Raw genomic sequence first — 21,287 nt, forward strand, 5'->3', positions numbered from 1 at the left:
AACCCACCTTTCATTACTTTACACCTCATCAAATAAGGTGGGGAATAAACATGCTTATTTGGCTGACAGACTATAATGGCAAGCAGGTTTGGGCAGCTATTCGCTTTTATACCAGCAAATGTAACACTTCTGATAACTTTGTCATTGTGCATTATACCAAAGCATTAGTCTTGCTGGTCAGCATAATAGGTTTACCACTGGGTATCCAAGTTAACATGATGCGTCTTGCTTACCGTCTGTTAAAATGTAACTGTGACACACAGACTAGACCCCTCAACTATATCCCTGTTGCTGGGGGTGTTACTTTGTGTTCTCTAGTACACATTATCTCAGTTAACTTGTGGGTAAGGATAACACAGGTAAAGCTCTGTCTAGGGTAATAGATGCCAGTCTCTTTGGCATTATATTATTGTACACCTGAATAAAAGATCCTTATTTTTCAACATTGGCAAATCTGAAATAAAAGCCAGACAATTTTTATAAAAACCTTTGCAGGATTTATTTTTCATTGGTGTACTAAGCAAACAAGTTAACTACCGTCCCAGATTTACCACACCGTGTATACTAAAAAAGAAAACAGTTTACTAAGCACACTGACCAAGTGTCAACATGAAACTTTGCTTCAGTTCTGATCAAAGGACCAGAGAGAAAGAAGAGAAAAAAAAATAAAGACCAAAACTTCAGTCTGTTAGTTTCTCCTGCTCAATAGTATAGACTAGGTGAATACAGGAATCTTCTATGAAATGTAAAATGCACAACAATTTTGTTTGTATGTTTGTTTGTTTTTAAAGTATTATATTTTTAGTGATGCACATCAAATATAACACTTGATACAAAGTTTTTGTACATTTACAAGTAGTCATCAGCAGTTCTTTTATGGTATCAATGTTGTTGTTTTTGTTTTTAAATAAAAGTAGATCCGCTAAACCGATCACCAACTGTTAAAAAAGCACTTTCTTAAAGCAATTAAAACAGAAGTTTGTTTTAAAAGGCAGGTTCAATTGCTACTAATGTCACTGACGTTTCATAGTCGCAATGCTGTCACAGCCACTAAAGTGCACTGACATCAGAGTTTTAAAAAATAAATACTGGTATTCAGCAAGTACAAGTGAAAAGGATTAGACTCCATATACATTTACTATACAATTACAACTTGTATGAATTAAATGGGACATGTTTTCAATAAATACATGTTCTTCTTTCTTATTGGTCAACAGTTGTCAGCACAGAGTGGAATGTCACAGAATGAAAGTCCGAAACAAAAAGAGCTCTCTCCACAGGACATCCATCCATCTCTTCTTCATGTTCCCCGCTGAAGTCATCTTTATCACTGCACAACTTCAAAGTAGTGTAGTATTGCCATGATGTGTTGAGGCATGAACACATACCCTGTATACACAGCCATTCCAGCAACCGAAACAAGAAGGGAATCTGAGCAACTCTGTTAAGAAAATCCAATTGTTTTGTTTTTCATTCTGGATACATTGCAAGCTGCAAGCTTGAAGCTACCCTACCCCCCCCCCCCATGCAATAAAGATATTTATTATTTTTAATAAGCCTATAGAAATATGACAATGGATTATATTGACTTTAATAAAACTACAAAGTCAACAGGAAATCTGATTAGAAGACCGCATTCATAACGAGCCTCAAAAGAAAAACGCACAAACCAGAAATATTTATCCACAAAACATTGTTTATGGTAGCAAACATGCGAAAGGAGTATCAAGAGGTAGGCCTACACCATTTTGAAAATGTAATACCAGCAAACAAAACCAGAGAAGATGTTATTTAAGAAGTGAGAAAACTCATTTGTTACAGTTTCCCCATGTATAATAGTTTCCAAGAATGCATTCTGTAAGGGTTGGTTTTGTAAGACAAGGTCACAATCCCATCCACACCCAAAACAAGTAAGGAAATATATCCAAGACTACATGTACAAACAAGCAACAGTATAGCTGAATCAGTATTTAAGGTTCCACAAACCAGTGTTAGCAACTCCTTCATTAATCATTACTGCATCCATGGCCTCCAACCTTGACAATACTTCCACAGCTTGGTAAATACAGCATTACTGAACCAGTCACAACTAAATATAGTCTACCCTACATTTGGGATTCATGCACATAAACTGACCTGCAAATCACCATTAACCACTACACTGTTAAGCAAAGTTTAAATAAGTAAATGTACTTCTGATTCACTCCCGATTTAGCTATGCAAGTTTACTTATCTTTAAATAAATGATCATCTTTAGTATTCATAATGAAACTTCTGAGCACAGTACCTTACCAGTAATGTATGTATTTAACCAGAAAACTTAATGCACACTAGTATGTTTGTAGAGTAATTGCTTAAAACACCAGTACAATAGCAGAGTTGCTGGGAAGGACTTAATGATGCTTGTAATTATAGTAACACGTTTATTAAAATATCAGAACCAGGTATTTGCTGCAAGAACAGCATTATTTGTCGAAGGTTCTACTGCAATATTGTAGCGAAACTGGGTTAACGCAGGCAGGCGCATCACACAGGGCGAGGCAATCCACACACAGGCGAACGGCGGGCGCTTCAATAATTAACATTACAAAACAACTGCTACGTTCAGTGTGAGGATTGGTTTGAAAAAAACACTACAGCATTTCAGTAAAACGCGTCACCTCATCAATACGGTAGTACTCGTGAACCATTTTGTTGAATTTTAAAATGCTTATCCACAGTACTTAACTAAACTGCTTCACAGCCCAGCGTCCACATGACGAAACTGCATAAGCAAGGAACTGCAGGCGATACCATGCCAAACAACTGTTGCTACCTTAACACCAGACTACAAAGAACTTCCATCCCACAGGCAGCACAATCTTCGGAGCATAGTTCAAGTTGAAAGAAAAGTAAGTTCATGCTACTTTGATAACATAAGCTGTACAACCATTCAAAATAGCAGTTAAAATATTCAACACCCATTATAATCCCCTTCCACTCTTAATTTAACTGAGTTTAATGGCACATAACAACTTCACAACATTTCGGCCCGACTACTCCTCTATAGCACTGCAGGTAGTAACCCCCATCACCACAACCCCACTCTGTGCGTTAGGATACTGAAGACTGTCCTCTCCCAGGGTTCCAACATGTACAGAGCTGTGATTAGAAGATACTGGTAGTACAGCCACGACATGTGTTTCCAAGCCGATCCCAGCGCCATGATCATTCGATTTGTGCTACCGGTCCTTTAATAAATTCTTCTTTCTATTTCCTGAAACGTCGGATCCCTCCCCCATTTATAAATGACGTTTTCCCTTGCGCACACACCCAACCTCTTCCTGTGTAAGTCCTTTTGGAGAGGGGTATCGCTGCAGAGAGAGACTCGCAGCCTATCTAGAGCTCTGCCCCCTCTCCCACCCCACCCCAGTTGGTACTGGGCGAGCAGCTTCCGATCACATGACAAGTATCTAAAGAAGTTTGTGTTCGTTAAATAGTTTGATTTGTTTTTCGCATATTACTTTCGAAAAAATAAAACATGTTTAAATAAAGATCAAATATTTGCACCACTTGTCAGTATATTTAATTACTTACAAAATAAATAAACTGTCATGATAGTAAACGTGTTAACGTAGGGCTTTGTTCATTATTCCACAATTAAACTGTTGATTCACGGGTATATTCTTTTTTAAATTATCAGTAAATCCAATTAAAACATGTATCTTAAATATTAACATTCTGTATAAATGTCCATTTTTGAACACAGAAAAAGATTAATCATAATTATTGCAACAAGGAATTTCAAGAATAGTATTCCATTAACACAGTAGAATAAATAGCAGGTTAGAAAATACATATTTATTATTTTATTAGATGCAAAGAAAACGTATTATTTCAGTCAATATGATTGTTTTTTTTTAATAACCTCCGCTCTAGGTGGCAGTAGCAGGTTTTAACATAACTACAGTTGTTAAATCCACACAAACAGTTGTCAAGAACTGCCTTTATCACCGACCTACGCAGGTCTCCGTGGCGAGGACGCACCAATTCTGCTTCATTTACAACGGGATTTGTTTAATATGGGCACCAATATTCTTTTTGAGATTTACGTTTTTCATTAAATAGTATTATCATAGGTAACTGGCTGCTTATGAACTGAATATATTGTTTCAATCAAGCACTGCTGTGTTTAGTAATTATAGTTATTGTAATTTTAAATTGCCTGTAGAATCTTTCTTAAAAAAAAATAAATAAAAAGAGACTTTTTTAATAGTAAATCATCTCTCTCTCTCTCGATAGATAGATAGATAGATAGAGGTAGAAACTGAGATAAAAAAAAATGCTCATTTATTTTGCACTTAGGTCAGATTGCCCTCCTTTGCTTATATCACAATTCCCCTTTCATAGCAAACCCAGCACATAATGTTATTTAGGAGGGAGCATCTGAAGTTATGGAAAAGACATTTGAAAAATCAGACCAATGTAAAAAGGTGTGGCGTATCTAATTTCGTAAAAGTGAACAATAGCTGATTACAATTTCCAAGATTTTAGGCCAAATTAAAATAAAACACAAGACAACTGTCCCTCAATCATCTTAAAAAACAAAAAACAAAACATGTTAATACAGCAAGTGTTTTTGTGTGAAGATCACTAAAACATTTTAATAAAAGAAACATCCTTTTTTTTTTCTTTAACAGTGGCTTGCAAGGATATTAAAGAAATGATAAACCTCTTCTTTATCAAATACTGCCACTTCTGTTGAGCACTCCAAGCATTTCACTGGATGATATTTCTCCTCTTGGTCTGTCTGGGTCTCTTCTGCAGCCTCTTGACTATTTGGCTTCATCTTTTTGCTGCGATTCTTCCTCCTTTTATCCATCGGTCCTTTATATCTTAAAACTTCTTCTCTATTTACTGTGCAGTTCATCACAAACATGGCTCTGTACTGCGTTCTGTACTTCTCATGTCTGAAAAAAATAAATAAAAGTTTTGGAAAACCCCACAATAAATTAAAACCTTTAATTAAGAAGAACAGTGTATTATACAGATTTAGGGTATTTCTGATGTTTTATTAACCTTTGACAGTCAAGGCACAATGTTGTCATACAAGCCGGGCAATTTAGAACGGCATCACTGTGCAGTAGTGGCTTGGACTTCCCTCTCTGACCAGACAGTTCTCTCTCCTTTCTTTGTCCCCTAAACCTGTTTGAAGGTTGGGGTGAAAGAAAAAAACACAATCAGTTAAATTGCAAATCCCTTCTTTTTCAGCAAGTTCAACTGGTGTTCACAAAACAGAATTGTACTAAAGGCTTCTGCACAACCCCCCCCCCCCCCCCCCCCAAAAAAAAAAAGTATATTCATTTATCTATAGATCTATGATGTTTTTTGGAAGCTTTATTTTGATAATTGGCAAAAAATTGTAACTCACGTACCCCCTCCTTTGGGAATCCACCCAGGCCTGGTCTCGGTCATCCTCGTCAGGATCATAAAGCAATTCATCATTTGTCGGTATTTTGCGCTGCTTCTTTTTCTTCCTGGTTTCTGGGTTTTCTGAAATATTCAAAACACAGTAAAGAACTGGAAGGAAGTCTTATTCTCCTTATGGAGTGGGTAAGCTGGTAATGTGAAAAAAATAATCTCTGTGGTGTACAGCAATACCAGAAGTGGAGGAGTTCATTATGTTAAAAAACAGTCAAGTTACATCCATACGTACTGAGTGTTCCCTCGTCTTCAGAATCAGTGTCAAAGTATACGTCATCATAGTACTCTGTTTGGGATCCTCCTTGAATATGGCTGGTTCCACCTTGGATCTGGCCACTACTGGAGGATGCCCCTGCTTTATAAAAGTCCAGAAATGTTGGTCAATATTACTATTGAGTTTAACATAAACAACACATGTGTATACAACAGATTCTGGAGTTTTATTGCATAAAATGTTATACAAATCTAGGATCTAAGCACAAAATAAATTGGATGAAAATAGGGAACTTGGTACTCATCATTAAAAGTCTCGCCAGTGCGTTGAGACGATTAAAAAAGGCAAATAGAATGTTAGGCTATACTGCAAAAATACAAGTCTAGGTTATATGAAGAATATATAATACCCTAGTTAGACCCCCACCTAGAAAATACTGTGTCCTGTTTTGGTCACCTCACTACAAAAAAAATGCATTATTACACTTAAAGGTACAGAAAAGGGCAACTTGAAATGTAAGAGGAGACTTGATTGAAATCTACTGAATCCTAAATTATATAAAATAAACTACTTAAAATTAGCACAGTGGGGGCATAAAGGGAAGCCGAGTAAAATTAAGTTTAGAACAGTAGATAGAAAACACTTTTTTTCCTTTAACAGTTAAAAATGCATGGCATAGCTTAACAGGGGACCTAGGATCTTAAACAATTGGAACAATTAGAAAAATACCAATTAAAGAAGATTCCCCTAGTAGGGGCGAATGGTGTGCCAACAAGGAACAAGCCTTGAATGGCAGAGCACTCTTGTTCCCAAACATTTCCTATGGTATGTATCTGACAGGATGTTGGTGTGAATAAAAATTGATATAAGGGAAGGGCTGATTACCTGTTACGGGGGTTGCCCAACTGCCTTCAATGGATTTCATGGTGGTATTTAGTTCTGTTTCCATCTCCTTTTCAAACTCATCTTCACTAGACGATTCACTTTCCCCTGTCAAATACTCCCGCAGTAACTTGCGTTTCTGGTCCGACGTGCCATGAAGAAGCACGTCCAGCTCATCTTCTGAGCTAAAGAATGAGAAAGAAAGATATTATGAATAAAATGAACAATTCTACAATACATACTGGACATTATTATTTGTTTTACATTTTTATTTATTTATTTATTTATTTATTTATTTATTTATTCATTCATTCATTTTTAAAGTTGGCTCATTTTGTAAAATCTTAAACTCAAAATATTGTGTACATTATAAAAAGTTTAGAAAGCTTTACCTCTGGTTAAACTAAAATGTTTATAGTATGTAGTAAATATAATTTTTTTTCCCTGGATTACTAGGACATTTTTCTACACAGCAACCAGATAAACCATCCAAGCACTTGTATTACACACTAATGAAATTGCAGTTACTTTTACTCATGCTACGAGGGATGGTACACAAATCAAGTATATAAACAGAGATTATGTTTGTGTTTTCTGATAAATAAAACAACCGGCCCTTAAAAACATGGCTATGTTCCTGTAGCTTATTGTGACACGTTTAATATCGTAGATTCAAGCGTTGTCAAAATATACACCCAACGTCTGTTAAATTACTAAATATCGGTTCCAGTAAAGAGTAATCTTTTTAAAGTATTTAACCCATAAAAGCACCGCTGCAATATCGTGGCTTTTCTACTCCAGAGTAAGTTGAAGAATGTCGCATTGCGTTCGCCGTACCTGCTCGCTGCTCTCTCTTCATCACTTGGCTCCTCAATAGGATATGAGTCGTATTCTTCTACTCGGTTCATTTCTAGTCATGGACAATAAGCGCGATGTACAGCTACAATAATTACAATTATATTATACTGACTCGATAAAAACAAACCGTGTCTAGAACGACAACATACACGTTCCAATAAATATTGTGTTCCTACCAACGTCAAGCAACTCTGAAACAATAGTTCCGCCTATTCAGTCTCAACAGCATCGTTTGCTTTACCTAAAGTAACATTACATTTGGTGCAAATCTGGGTCTGTAAAAACAGGAGAATGTTTCCAAATTTCTTTAATTATCGAAGGTTTCGCTGATTTTAACAAGTGTCATTTTGTTTTTTTTTAACTTATGTGCAGTAGTCAACAAGAAATACTGGTTTGTTGCTAGCTGATCTGTTTTAAATTTCTGACATTTCTTCTTGTCTAAGGGCTCAGGTGATCATTGGCACGTCAACGCTTCTTCCGCTGGTACTACTTTTTTTTTTTTAGGATGTTTTATTATTATTATTATTATTATTATTATTATTATTATTATTATTATTATTATTTTGTATCCCTGATTTTAAAATAGTTTGTCATTTTTGTTTATTTTTAAATTTGAAAGTATTTCCATTACAAACATAAATAAATACAAAAGCTTCAGTACTGTTTAAAATGATCTCTCTCTCTCTCTCTCTCTCTCTCTCTATATATATATATATATATATATATATATATTGCCAGTGCAATGCACAGATGCAGTCCATGGTCACATCACAGGCCCCAACATAATGGCTGTAACATTCAACCACCTATTTGGATATGACCTGCAAAACTAATTTGGCAGGCTTTTTGACAAATGATAATTTACACCTGGGTACAGAAACCCATGGTACACAACCCAGAATAAAAGAGCACCATCCAATCCACAGTAAAAAACACCTTTAAGGATGTCTAGTGCGACTGTTTTTAAAGACACACAAGGTCATCATCTTGTTCATTTACCTAAACATCTTCACAGATGCTAAACAACATCTGGTTAGTTGAAGATGCAATACAAATCAGAGGCTGTGGGTATTGTAGGTGTTGCTCCTATAATTACAATGTAACACATATTGTACGAGATACCTTTGTGGTTGTGCTTTGTTTTATCCTTATTCCTAATTTCTAGATTGGGGCGTGGCAGGACGGACGCCCTGCACGTGTAAATAGTGTGATGTGTTTGTTGTGTAAACGTGCGTTTGGCAGGGATGGGGTTAAATCTGTCCCTGCCACCAATCACGCGTGGCCATTCCCTAATGGCATTTGAGTGCTAATTGGGGAATGACCACATGTATATGAAGGAATGAAAGAATCCTTTGTTGGGGAGAGTTAGTTTAGGGTAAAGACTGAGAACAGTGGGTTGTGCTCTCAGTTTAGGCACTGTGATAGCAGTTTTGATTTGTATTTGTTTAAACATTTTATTTATAAAAGTGCCCATACACACTTAAATTGCAGCTTTTCATCTTCGTGTCTACTTTCTGCAGATAACCAGCCTTGGGTGTGATGCTGCTGTCACAGGGCAATTTCAGGCCTTTGTACTACATTCGCTTTCTAGATTATAACCATACTAATGGATCGTGAATATTTACTTTCTCATGAAGAAAAAATAGTCCACTAACATATAAAAAATACCATCTGCTTCTGGATTTCAATCTAAATCGTAAATTGGGTCTTGTTGGAAAGTATGTTTTTTATTCACATAGCAATGCAAGTAAAGAATGAGCTCAACAGATACACATTCATTTTGTAAGCAGGAACATGTTACTTCCTCTGTGTGCACAAACTTCTACTTGCTAAACATAATATTTTGATTGAAAAGGAGTTCTGCAGCTGTAACCTTCTACAGCCCCTGGGCTTCCAGCCTTTGATTTACACCCTGAAAGAATTGTTTCTGTATAAAAGACTCCCCCAGCAGTTCCAACACATATGGTTATTACAACAAACTAGAAGTAGCATACAAACTGTAGATGATCCTCTAAATAGTATGAGGGACGGTACTAATGAAATCTGAGTAATAGAATGAAAAATGTATGATATGACCTTAATAATAGTGTTGCTAGTGCAGTTGAAATATGCAGTATAATAATTCAGTTCTCTTTTTAATCTCCTGTCCCCTAACCACACTCACTGACATCTTCCAAACAGCAATACATTACTGGTTTAACTCTTGGTCTGTCCTAAATTTTGTTCTGTATAAATGATAACACAGAACAAATAACTACATTTGCAATTTTGTTGCAGTTGATTTCATATGTGAATTAACAGTATAAAACAAATTGGTTTGGTCAGTAATGGTCTTGGTCTGAAACACTGTCCATAGATTTCTAGAATGGTATCACATTTGAAGATTGGGATCATTGCTGTATTATGTAATTTACATATGCACTAGTGAAGCATTGCAATATTGTTCTCCTTGCTGTATAAGATGATATTTCATGTAGTTTCTGGATATGAGTTCAAACGCAGGTTACTGAGGATTATGGATGGATCTTTTTAAAACGAAAATATTAAAAAGTACCCCCTCACCCCACACAAAATGTGGTTAAATGGTCTATCTGAGTGTAAGTAATTTCAGACAAACATAGCTACTCAACATAACCTTGCATGACATTGTCACCACTATTTAGTGTAATCTTATACTTCAACTGTATCTGAAAAAGTGAACATTGAGTGAGAAACTGGTGGAGTGTACAGCTTTATAATGTAAGACAAAAGTTTCTTTGTGAAAAAAAGCAGATAAGCCTTAACTTTTTGTTTACCGTATGACTTGCACCAAGGTTAACTTTTCTGATATGGTTTGATAGTACTGACAGCAAAAGAAAGGTTTCCTAAAATTGACAAATTGAGTGGGAACAAGGTTTCAGAGAGCAGAGAAATTGTGTGCCTGCAGCTGATTCCACCTTTGGAGAAGATTGCAAAGAAACAAAGACTGTGTTTAGATGGAAGTGCACCAGCACCATAATTAGATTTCTGTGTACAATGGAATATGACTGTGGGATACTGCGGTTTTAAAAGAGGACCCTTATTTAGTAAAAAAACAAATCGATATTAAATATTTAACACATTTTATAAAGTACATTCAAAGTAATCTCAGTCTTTGGAGTCTCCATTTCATTTAAATACCATACAATGTTTGAATACAGTAAAAATGTTAATGGGTGGTAAAGGCTTACAAGTTTTAATATATAGTTAAATACATATTTAACAATTTGTTGAAAGTCTACAGTTCTTTATATGAATATGTAGATTATCAGTATATGGGCAGCAGTGTGGAGTAGTGGTTAGGGCTCTGGACTCTTGACCGGAGGGTTGTGGGTTCAATCCCTGGTAGGGGACACTGCTGTTGTACCCTTGAGCAAGGTACTTTACCTAGATTGCTCCAGTAAAAACCCAACTGTATAAATGGGTAACTGTATGTAAAAATAATGTGATATCTTGTAACAATTGTAAGTCGCCCTGGATAAGGGCGTCTGCTAAGAAATAGATAATAATAATAATAATATAAATCAAATTATTTAATTTGTGAAGCAAACAAAGCATTCCTCCACAAATGTCCGAGAACGCTGTTAATAGGTTGACAACAAAAAAAAGGCAACAGTTTGAAAAATCACTAATTCAGCTTTTTATTTTTACAATACTTAAGATTAGTCTACAAGTTAAGGCAAACATACCAAGCCATCTGATCGTTTTGAAATTATAATTAAAAGATATTACATAATTGAATCCCAAATAAAGATGCATTATCTTTTTTATTAATAAAAAAAGAAAAATAAGATCAAGTCTAAACACTCAGATTAAGATAATCAATAGCAGTATAGTAAAAACTAATACAACAGATACAAGGCGACACATGAATATCAGTTTATGATTCAGATAATCTTTAACAATGTAACCAAGTAGCATTGTAAAGGTTACTGAATGTGAACCACAGCCTCTGTACATAACACTATGTAAAATTTGGTCTAAATGAAGTGCAACATTGACAGTGTGATGTCCACAAAACATATCTTTTGATTGTTAACCATTAAAAGCCTAGAAGTGATTAAACAAATATATCATGTATTTGTGCTGTGTGGACTTTAATCATAATCTCTTCCTTTTTATGTATGTGTATTCTGTACCTTTAGGAAATCCATTAAACGAGTTATATTTTATTGGTAACAAAGACAAGCCTATACAGATGCAGCCCTTTTCAACTGACAACCAAGTTGCAAGCTTATGTGTCACCTTTCAAGACCCCAAGGGAGCTCTGCAGCAGCTGTAAATTACCCTGAAAATGAGAAAATAGAAGCAAATTCACAGCACATTTATTTTGAGCAACCTTAAAATCTCACTTACAACAAGAGTATAGTCTTTGAAGTAAGCGCATTGCTGCTTTTCATCATTTCAGCTTTGAGATGTGGTTCTATCTATCTATATATGAAAGAGAGAAAGAAAGAAAGAAAGAAAGCAGAGAAAGATAGAGGGAGAAGCTACTCTGCAGTGACATGTGAAAGATTTGTGTGATTTTCAGTTTCCACAAACTGCTGGATGCTGGACAGAGACAAAAACTAACCACTTTGTTTTCACACAAAAAGGCATTAAATGCAAAAGTGTTTGCCTGGACAGGAAGAGATTTACCTTGGCATGCTTGAGTTCCAATTCTGCCAGTTCTACAAGGTTTTTCCTGAAAGCAGCAACTCGTCTGGTCTTAAAGTCTATAAGCTCTGGTGGGGGGACGGGACTGTTATTCATTCATTCATTAACAAATACTACCATCAAAAAATGTATGAAGAGTTTGTTCTACTGCTGCATACATGCGACACGCAGGAAACATGATCACTGATTAGTAAAATCACCTCTAGGTTATTATCAAGCAGAATTAATATCTTGGTTTTAGAAAAATCTAATTAGCCAATTATGGTCTTATTTTATGGACGAGAGCAAGCCACCTACCTTGTTTTGCATATTCAGATATTTTTTCAAATTTCTGACAGCAAACTTGCTGACTAGTTTCTGCTTGAAGAACATCTTTGTTTTTGGCTCTTGCTTTATCCAAAGCTTTGTTTGCATTCTCATAATCGACCAATGACCTCCCTCGTCGGTAGAGGAGATCCTGCAAAGCAAAAAACAAACAAAGTAAGACGAAGAGCTGAGGTGCAGGCATGGTCAACATGGATGAATAAAAAACACTATAGCCAATTACACAAAATCTTTACCTTTGCAGCCTGCGACTCCCTCAGGTAATATTTCAGCAAATCAGCCAGTTTTAGATCCTTGTCTGCGGCCACCCTTGCTTCTATTTTCTGCATACAAATAGAAAAAGGAATAATTTCTCAAGGAGCACATAAAAATACATTTTAGCTCAGCATGTAGCTTGGGAATGGTATACATCTGCATGCAGATTAATATAAAACACTGACAAGATTTTATTTTCCTTTAGAAACTAGCATTATCAACATGTCAGCAAAGTCTATGCAGCTCTTTACAGACAGGTATGTAATTACAGTATACCAATGGAAAGACAACCAAAAGGAATCTAGACCCAATGCTTTAGCAGCAATAACAATACTCTATGTATACTTTACATAGCTGATAATTTATTTAAGTTTTAAATAAGTCACAATCCATAGCGAGTAATTGTTTTAGTACAAAAAATGCGCATTAAGATTAAGCGAATACATACCCGTGTTTTTTCAAGTAACTCTGATATTTTCAAGAAAAATCTGAGGAGAGAGAAATCTGATTAGATACCATTTCCAAACCACTTTCATGAAAAAAATGTAGTTTCTCAATGACCACACACTAAAAAAAGCACTATACATGAACACAATTAAATTCAGGTTTAATCACATACAACAGATTATATGTTTAAACTGTTTGTGGGTCCCACTCAAGGCTGTGGCAAATATAAAGCAATTGCATTTTTGTTGTTGAGCCTCAATGGGGATTAGTCTACAAGCACACCTTGTACTGTATTGGAGGGATAATCTACCACCTCCCTTCTTTATATAAAAGGTAGAAAACTATTTGCCATAAAGTTAAATGGTGTCACTCGCTGTAACAAAAATAAAGTACCACTAAAATGAAGCAATCATTGCACAAGTCATTTTCAATTGCATGGATAGTAGTTTCTCAAGAAAAACAAACATACAAAAACAAAAAAAAAAACAGATTGAGAAATAAAATTAAACAGGACCCAACAGCTGCTTTATATTTTTGAAACAGATCATATTACGAAAGATAATGTCATGTATTACATACACAAAATCACTTGATCAAACACATGCTGTACTGCTTTCAGTACACTTACTTGCACACATCGGTTGAGTCTTGAGTCCCTAGTGTGTATAATGTAGAGGCAATTCTATTAACGTCATCTGCAGTATCTTAAAAACAAAAACATGTTTTGAAATTAGATCTAGTGAAAAATAACTGAATTGTAAATGATAATCATAACAGAAGTTCTGTCTGACAGCTCACTTTAAAAAGCTGATGTAGCTCCAGTTGTACAATACAATCATTTTGCATGTTAAAAAGAAAGCAACTGGGTTTCCAGTAAATTGTTAAAATGATTTAAAACTACCCCACATGTACAGTATGTATTGTACTAGTAGAGACAGAAGAAAGACGTTGTTCTTTATAATATGGATCATGTTAATTTCTGTTTCAATTACCCTACAACAAACCCTTTTCTTTACATCACTAGTAGATACTGTATGCTTATGGCGCCACAGATCTTTTGACCTTTAAACTAACAGACAACTATACATACTAGACTCAAACATCTAAACTCCCATCTCTGAAAGAAGCATTCCAATAATGTTAAATGTTGTAACCATCCAATCTGACCTGTTATCAGAACACAGAGAATATATAGTAATATTACATTATATCTTCTTGGGTAAGCTGAGCAAATTGAGTGAGTACATAACCCACAGAATAAGAAACATAACTTTTAAATTTCCATTAATCTCAAAATTAGACAAAACAATTAAATACCACTATTGTCTGAAAAGGCCATTACCTGAATTATTTGTGGGCTATATTAATAGCACATTACCAATATTGAGCTGTTCATACAGTGCACACACACATAATTTCAACGTCATTCATATATTTATAAATTTTGTTACACACTGCAACTTAACCCAAGTCACAGATGTCGGTTAAGGATGTGTAAGATGAGACTTACTTTTATGAGATCTTATCATTTTATCTGATTTGGCTGAAGCATCTTTAACTCTGTTGTGATATTCTAAAAGGAAGGTTTTCTCATGTTCAAAGAAATCGTCTACATCCTACAAAATAAAAACAGATACAGATTTTCAACAATTCCACATATTAATACAGGTTAGTTTAAAAAGAAATATTTGACACATACGGACAATCAAAATATATACCCCCAGATTAGATACTCTCATTAACTGGTGTTATAATGCCATAATTAAATTTCTCTCCGAGAAAAAAAAAAAAAACTGATAAATTAGGAACACCTGTCGAAACTGACTGGTTTGATTTGTTGTTCTGTTTTTGCTGCTTGTAGCAGAAGAACTTCTAGAAGAGTATTTTGAGAAGTGAAAACGTGTTTACAGCAAGCAGGAGGTACAGCAGACTAGATGCATTCTGTGATACTGGAACTAACAGATACAAGTCTTTCTATTCAATGAACTGAAAGAAAGATTGTTAAAAATAAACTTCCCATTCATAAGTCCTTTACTTTTATTGCTTTGCTCCATAATGCAGTTCCGTGACTAACTTTCTATTCAAACAACGACTGCACTTATTGTGTTGCATGCACTCGAGTATATTCAAATAGTGCCGCAGGGAATGAATTACAGCATGCTGAGGGTCAAGCCAGAGGGCGATTAACACACGTTAAAAAAAATTATAAATAAATAAAAAGGTATCAAAAAAACATTCCGTCTCTTCACATCATAATATTTTTTTTGTAAGACATATGACATGATTATTTTCAGTTTTTGGAATGGCCCACAAAAGCATATGTACAGGAATATTTACAGAAATTCAGTAAAGAGTCGTCTTACTCCTTCAAGACGTTATCTTAAACATTCACTTACTTTTACACCTGCCACTAGTACTCCGTCTGCAGACTTGACCACGTTTTTAAAAAAGTCTTCCAGCTTCTCTTTCTTATTTTTGCCTCGTACACTCAGCTGCAAAATACAAGCATATGTACCTTACATACCATATTCCAGGGACAGTTTTCCTTCTTTTTTAAAAAAGATACCTACAAAACACTACTATCCAAATTAATAATCAACCAAGACACTGGGAAGCCTTCAGGATTCCATGTTAAACTTATATTACCAAACATTTCTTTAGCTAATATTAGCAAACACCTGTTCAAATTAAAATGTACCCAGAGTATCACTAGTCTTGGACTACCTTGCCTAAGATAACATATTAGTCTGTTACAGCTTTCATAACAATGTTATAACAATCTCTCCTTTTTCATTCTTTAAACCCATACATATGAAGGATACATACGTCTTGGTTATATTCTAAGAACACATGAAAGTTCATGTCCTTCCTTAAGACTGGATGGGCTGCTACACGGCACAAGAACACTTCATGCATTGCCACAGTTTTCTTGAAAATGGCCAAGTACTCTCTAAATCAAATGAAAAGTAGCAGTTACCTTTGAAGAACAAAACAAATATGCATACACTGTGTCCTAAATAACTGCAACACTCCAGTGCTAATTAACATGTACTAGGTATAATTAAATACTATACTTATTTGGTCAACAATACATAAAAGTACCCAAATCATTTTATTTTACAATGTAATGCTATTTAAAAGTGTTAAGGCTTCTGATTCTAAAAGGTACAGTATTTTAAAAAAAATGAATTCTCAGGATAATTACTGATCCATAATTAGGAGTAATTTATGAAAGTATCTGTTCCAAATATTAATTTTCAAAAAAGGGCTAATGCTCACGCCTCCAATTCTTGTTTCATTTTAGTGAACTCTTCTTTAGTCATTGATCCTTCTCCTTCCCCAAGTTTCTGTAGTTTTTCTCTTGATGCATCAAAATCAGGCCTTGGTGGAGCTGGAGGGATCTGTTACATGGTAGAAGAAATAAAGAGATTGCCTGCTTATTGAGAAATCATAATAAATGCAAGAAACGTCTAGTAGCACAATAAAGACAAAAGACTGTCCCAAAACTCATGCAGTTTTTAAATCTATGAAATCTGCCGAGTTACCTTTTGTTTCAAAACATGCTGTGTTTGGATTATATGGCAATATTATATAAAAAGCAGCTGAATTTCGTACGAAAATTAGGGTGCCGTTTGCACCACTAGAATCAGGATTTTCTAGCTTTTACTAAATTATTTTGCTCTACGCAACAGACCAAACTGCCTCCCTGCTGACGAGATGCAAAAAACCCTTGTGGGGAACTAACTAGAAGTATGTTCTAATGGTCTTTAGCAGAGAAAATATTGATATGAATCTTATTTTCCACTTATTTTGACTCTCAAGTCAAAATAAGTTTTAAGGATGTGATTAAAAGACACCACAAGCATTTAAACCCAAATTAAATAAATACATAGGGAGATAATTATTTTATTATTATTTGTTTATTTAGCAGACGCCTTTATCCAAGGCGACTTACAGAGACTAGGGTGTGTGAACTATGCATCAGCTGCAGAGTCACTTACAATTACGTCTCACCCGAAAGACGGAGCACAAGGTGGTTAAGTGACTTGCTCAGGGTCACACAATGAGTCAGTGGCTGAGGTGGGATTTGAACCGGGGACCTCCTGGGTACAAGCCCTTTTCTTTAACCACTGGAACACAGACCCTCTTGTACATCTTATTTATTCTACCATTCTACCATTTATGTTTCTGTCTATACTCAGTAATCAGTCACCAACTGCTGGAAAATAATTTACCTACAGTAATACTTACAATATACCCTGCATATTCTTCGTTTTCAACAAAGGACTCATGAAGCCAGATAAACTCTTCATGTTGTCGAACAACAGAAAATTCATTTTGCTTAAAATTTGGTAATGTACTCTGGAAGAAAACAAAGAGATTATTAAATATCTCAAAATGTGCAGGATGAAATGGATATAAAGAAGGGGGTACTATTAACAGAAAAACTGACACACCATTAAATAAACTGAATACAGCAGGAACTATACTCTGTCTCTCTCGTTAAATACCAGCTTTTACTCCAGTGCTCAATAGTGGAAAGCACAGTAGCTTCCAGCCAACTTTGACTAAACGATGGCACAAAACTACCAAGACTACCTTTACAGGACAGAACTTTATTTGAAACCTAGGGTATTGCTACAGCTTGGCCTCTCCTTGTTTTAGTCATGTTGCTACTACAGTAGTTGCTACTGCAAGAAAATCTGAGGTCCAAGTTTGACCCAATTGTGCCTTGTTTAATAGCCACTTTTACATTACATCTACAGGGCTGACCTTTTTTTGTGTATGTATATAACTTGGACCCTTTTGTAATAGTCAGACTGTATGGCTGGACCCTTTATGTCTATAAAACTACTGAATTCAATACAATACCTTGGTGTGAACAGTAAATTTGACTTTGTCTCTTTCACTCAGAGCATCAGAAATGTCAACTTGAAGAGTTGCATCTGTTTGAAGATCCACATTCACGGCTCTGGGCTTTAAAAAAATAAAAAAATAAATAAAAAGGGGGGAGGTTTAGCTGTGTATTTTGAGATATAAAATACCTTTAGCAAAGAGGGGGCATGCAGACACTTGGATTGCACACTAAAACCCGAAGGAAAGTTCAATAATTCAGATGTTCAGCAACTCATATTCAATACTAGTCTCCAATGAACATTTATGCCCTTAAGCATGCTTTGAGGCTCTTGAATCACAAAATATTGAAGTTAATTGGACACAAGCGCTGAACTGCTGAATTATTGGACACTCCGTAGAAGAGTCAGGTGTTTGTGAAGTGGAATTGGAAAACATTTCTATTAACATTTAAACTTTGTGATGTTTTTTTTTTTTTGTAATTTGTTTATTAACTGCTAAGTCTATGGAGTCCAGGACACAAGTCCTCCGGTTTTCCATTGCAAACAGATTTTACACTAAAAAGTAAATTAAAAAAAATAAAATCTATGTCACGCATTATTTTAGATCTTAGTATGGATTAGCAGCTCTAAAGGGAAAACACGCTTTATATTTTACCACTAGAAGCCCCGCGGCAGTCATTTTGGCAGTTTTTGGTTTTAAAATGCAATTTTCTCCAGTCGTGTAACACATACGGGGCTGTGCGTTCGTGTACCTTTCTGTCCATATGTATTAAATATTCTCACAAAGCATGAAACGCAGGAGGGCAGAAATAAAGGAGATATATTACATTATACATTAAAAGCCCCGGAAGCAGTCACATTGATGGCCACACAGAAAACAATTGTATTTTGATTATACAGAACGGTATTCTACTTTATTATTTTTATTTACCAGTCTGTAATGTGTTTATTTGTAATCAGATTAGTCTCTACTCTCTGCCTGAGTGAATGACTGTCAGTCTATTGTTTTCAATCAGCCTTTTGAAGGCTGGCGTCTGCTTGCCAGCTGCGCTGCTTTGGTCAGTCAATTAGCATCGGGACAAGTGAAAACAAACACCAGAGACCACGGAGTTTTACAGCGCAACAAAAATATGAAGTTGATGTTTTGGATCAGATGGCACGGAAGTATTCCGTGAAAGCTGGCTCCCAACAGTGGTCTGTTCAGGTGTTTTACAATGTATTGGACCTAGCAGCCATCAACTTCTGGGTACTTTACAAAGAATGCACGATGAAGAATTTACCAAGGAGAGAATATATTTTACAGTTAGCACAGCAACTTCGCAAGAAGCATTTGGAACAGAGGGAGACTGCCAAGCGTGTACCCACAGCTGAAGCTGGCAACCCCGCTAAGAGACGCAAGAGCCGCCAATGCCAGCGGGGCAAGTGCAATAAAAATAAAACTTCGACAGCTGTGCCCTGTGCAGAAAGGTGGCGTGGAGAAGCGCATTATCTGTGTTGATTGTGAACAACCTTAGACTCAAGGTAAAGGAATACCCTTTTGTCGAAGCCCTTTTTTGCGTTTCTGTAAAATGTTTTTTTAAGTTTATTTATCTACGTTGTTTAGTTGCTTTTGCTCATCTGATAAACCGATTGCTGTTGAAAAGTTAAAAATGTATTACTATTGTTTGTTTTATAAATATGTATGTTGTAATCCGATGTCTGTTCAGATGTTTATTTTCTTGTTTTGATTTATTAAAATAACTGTTCATACATATATAAAATATGCTTCGGTTGTTCAGATGTTTATGTGACGTACTCAATAAAAAATAATTACATCCGACTGTTTCTCCTTTCATTATACTATTTACAGTGTTTTGAATACAGCCGTCAGAAAGACAGCTGCGGGGCTTCTAGGTATGAGTACATCTCCAGTCCTTCTAGTGTTAATGAACCTACAGTCGTGTACAGTAGGTACTGCATGACATTCTGATTCGCTGCCTGGCAAATGGCCATAACACTAACCTTGTCTTTAGAAATCCAGATCCTTTGCTCAAAAAACAGACACCACTGTACAAATCCTTCAATGTTTTAAGCAGATGATTTACAAACAATACAGTATAGGCAAGTGGGCTTTCCCTTTTGTAGTAAGTCTTTATATAATCACCATAATAAATGTATTGCTGTTGTATAGGCACGTCCAGTCACCTGCTGTGGAAAAACGCAAGTAATTCTTAACCTCAGGTGGAAGCCCTCTTTTCTAGTCTTGTAGAAAATGATATAGTTTCTACTTAAAAATTACTTTGTCAGCAATGGAAGTGGACAGGCGTGCTTTAGAAATGCATTGGTAGACTTCTACATGTTCATTAACACAATTGGCAAATGAATGATAAATGTATTAGTATTACCTTGTCAACTATTATTTTGCAAAGCAAATCAAATAGAAATAATTTTTACTTTGTATCTTACGTTTGTTTAACACCCAGTAACTTCACTTGTTTTATGAGAGCCAGGACTACATGCTACAAAGATTCAATCGCACACACTACTTACTATTCTGCTTCAAGGCCTTGTGCAAAAGCAAATGATATGCCTACTGAATGAATGAATGATCTACTGCACTAGACGAAGTCAAATGATTGGCAACAAGGGGAATACCCCTTCTTTGTACTACACCTTTTAAGAAAAAACAAAAAATACAAAACAACATTTAGCAAAATCCTACTTTAGAATTGAACCACAAATGCACACAAAAGTGTGTCATCAATGATAATTCAAGCACTGGCACACACAAAACAACGCTTTTATTATTATTATTTTGTTTTTGTTACCAGTGTCAGAAAAATGCTTTTGACTTCCTAGTACAGAAAACTTACGGCGGAACACGAAACACGGAAAAAAATGGTTTGCAAAAGGAACACAGCCTATAACGGCTAGAATACCCTTAAATACGTGCTCGTGTTTGAAAGACACAATTATACAAAAAGTAGTAAGGGGAGGAAAAATAGACAAACTTACTCCTCTATCCTCTTCAGAGAGGAAGTCGGGGCCGTCGTCCAACCCTTCCTGCTACAGGAGAAGGGGGAGAGAAAGACACAGATGAGTCGTTAATGCAAGCGTTCACTGAATGAACACTTCACACAAAGAACCTACGTTTATTATTTTTATAAAACGAATGTAAAAACAAGGGTAAGGTTGAAAACACCCACCATCATGGCTGCGGCAAGTGGGGTTGTGGCTGATAGTCACGTGACGAGCGGAGGCGTCAGGGGGGGGCTGTGACATTATCACAGTGGGGCAGGGTGGAGGACGAGAGGCTCTGCGAGAAATTCCATCAT

At 35.7% G+C, this 21,287-nt stretch overlaps 3 protein-coding genes across 5 annotated transcripts; all 3 read right to left on the reverse strand.

Moving 5' to 3' along the window:
• Positions 1-357: 357 nt before the first annotated feature.
• Positions 358-3,387, reverse strand: LOC117973908 (serine palmitoyltransferase small subunit A). The gene is made up of 2 exons (XM_034927495.2): positions 3,103-3,387; positions 358-1,431 (listed from the first exon to the last, which is right to left on the reverse strand). The coding sequence occupies exons 1-2, from the start codon at positions 3,209-3,211 to the stop codon at positions 1,328-1,330; spliced, it is 213 nt and encodes a 70-aa protein (XP_034783386.1). The 5' UTR covers positions 3,212-3,387; the 3' UTR covers positions 358-1,327.
• An 891-nt stretch (positions 3,388-4,278) lies between these two features.
• Positions 4,279-7,643, reverse strand: LOC117424199 (E2F-associated phosphoprotein-like). 2 transcript variants are annotated; one of them, XM_058991643.1, is made up of 6 exons: positions 7,397-7,643; positions 6,563-6,744; positions 5,696-5,815; positions 5,415-5,532; positions 5,059-5,184; positions 4,279-4,949 (listed from the first exon to the last, which is right to left on the reverse strand). In XM_058991643.1, the coding sequence occupies exons 1-6, from the start codon at positions 7,465-7,467 to the stop codon at positions 4,673-4,675; spliced, it is 894 nt and encodes a 297-aa protein (XP_058847626.1). In that variant the 5' UTR covers positions 7,468-7,643; the 3' UTR covers positions 4,279-4,672. The 2 variants fall into 2 exon arrangements, with proteins under 2 accessions (XP_058847626.1, XP_058847625.1); XM_058991642.1 differs by having other exon boundaries at positions 5,696-5,818; positions 7,397-7,642.
• Positions 7,644-11,051: 3,408 nt separating this feature from the next.
• Positions 11,052-21,287, reverse strand: LOC117398520 (sorting nexin-6). Of its 2 annotated transcripts, none has more exons than XM_033997500.3 (14): positions 21,159-21,287; positions 20,968-21,018; positions 17,990-18,094; positions 17,369-17,479; positions 16,397-16,518; positions 15,944-16,067; positions 15,514-15,609; positions 14,628-14,733; positions 13,746-13,821; positions 13,119-13,158; positions 12,652-12,738; positions 12,389-12,548; positions 12,074-12,159; positions 11,052-11,723 (listed from the first exon to the last, which is right to left on the reverse strand). In XM_033997500.3, exons 1-14 carry the CDS (start codon positions 21,162-21,164, stop codon positions 11,670-11,672), a joined length of 1,224 nt encoding a protein of 407 aa, XP_033853391.2. In that variant the 5' UTR covers positions 21,165-21,287; the 3' UTR covers positions 11,052-11,669. The 2 variants fall into 2 exon arrangements, with proteins under 2 accessions (XP_033853391.2, XP_033853468.2); XM_033997577.2 differs by having other exon boundaries at positions 20,968-21,015; positions 21,159-21,249.

Source organism: Acipenser ruthenus, chromosome 18 (assembly GCF_902713425.1).
Source record: "Acipenser ruthenus chromosome 18, fAciRut3.2 maternal haplotype, whole genome shotgun sequence".
NCBI classification, from domain to species: domain Eukaryota; kingdom Metazoa; phylum Chordata; class Actinopteri; order Acipenseriformes; family Acipenseridae; genus Acipenser; species Acipenser ruthenus.

Coding starts and splice junctions, on each gene's coding strand:
- LOC117973908 (XM_034927495.2), bottom strand. CDS start 3,211: ATGATCATGGCGCTGGGATCGGCTTGGAAACACATGTCGTGGCTGTAC. Junction 1,432..3,102: donor CTGGGAGAGGACAGTCTTCA/GTATCCTAACGC, acceptor AGAGTTGCTCAG/ATTCCCTTCTTGTTTCGGTT.
- LOC117424199 (XM_058991642.1), bottom strand. CDS start 7,467: ATGAACCGAGTAGAAGAATACGACTCATATCCTATTGAGGAGCCAAGT. Junction 6,745..7,396: donor GAAGAGAGAGCAGCGAGCAG/GTACGGCGAACG, acceptor CTCATTCTTTAG/CTCAGAAGATGAGCTGGACG. Junction 5,185..5,414: donor GTGGATTCCCAAAGGAGGGG/GTACGTGAGTTA, acceptor ACCTTCAAACAG/GTTTAGGGGACAAAGAAAGG.
- LOC117398520 (XM_033997500.3), bottom strand. Junction 16,519..17,368: donor AAGAATATGCAGGGTATATT/GTAAGTATTACT, acceptor ACCATGTAACAG/ATCCCTCCAGCTCCACCAAG. Junction 15,610..15,943: donor TCTTAGAATATAACCAAGAC/GTATGTATCCTT, acceptor TGTATTTTGCAG/CTGAGTGTACGAGGCAAAAA.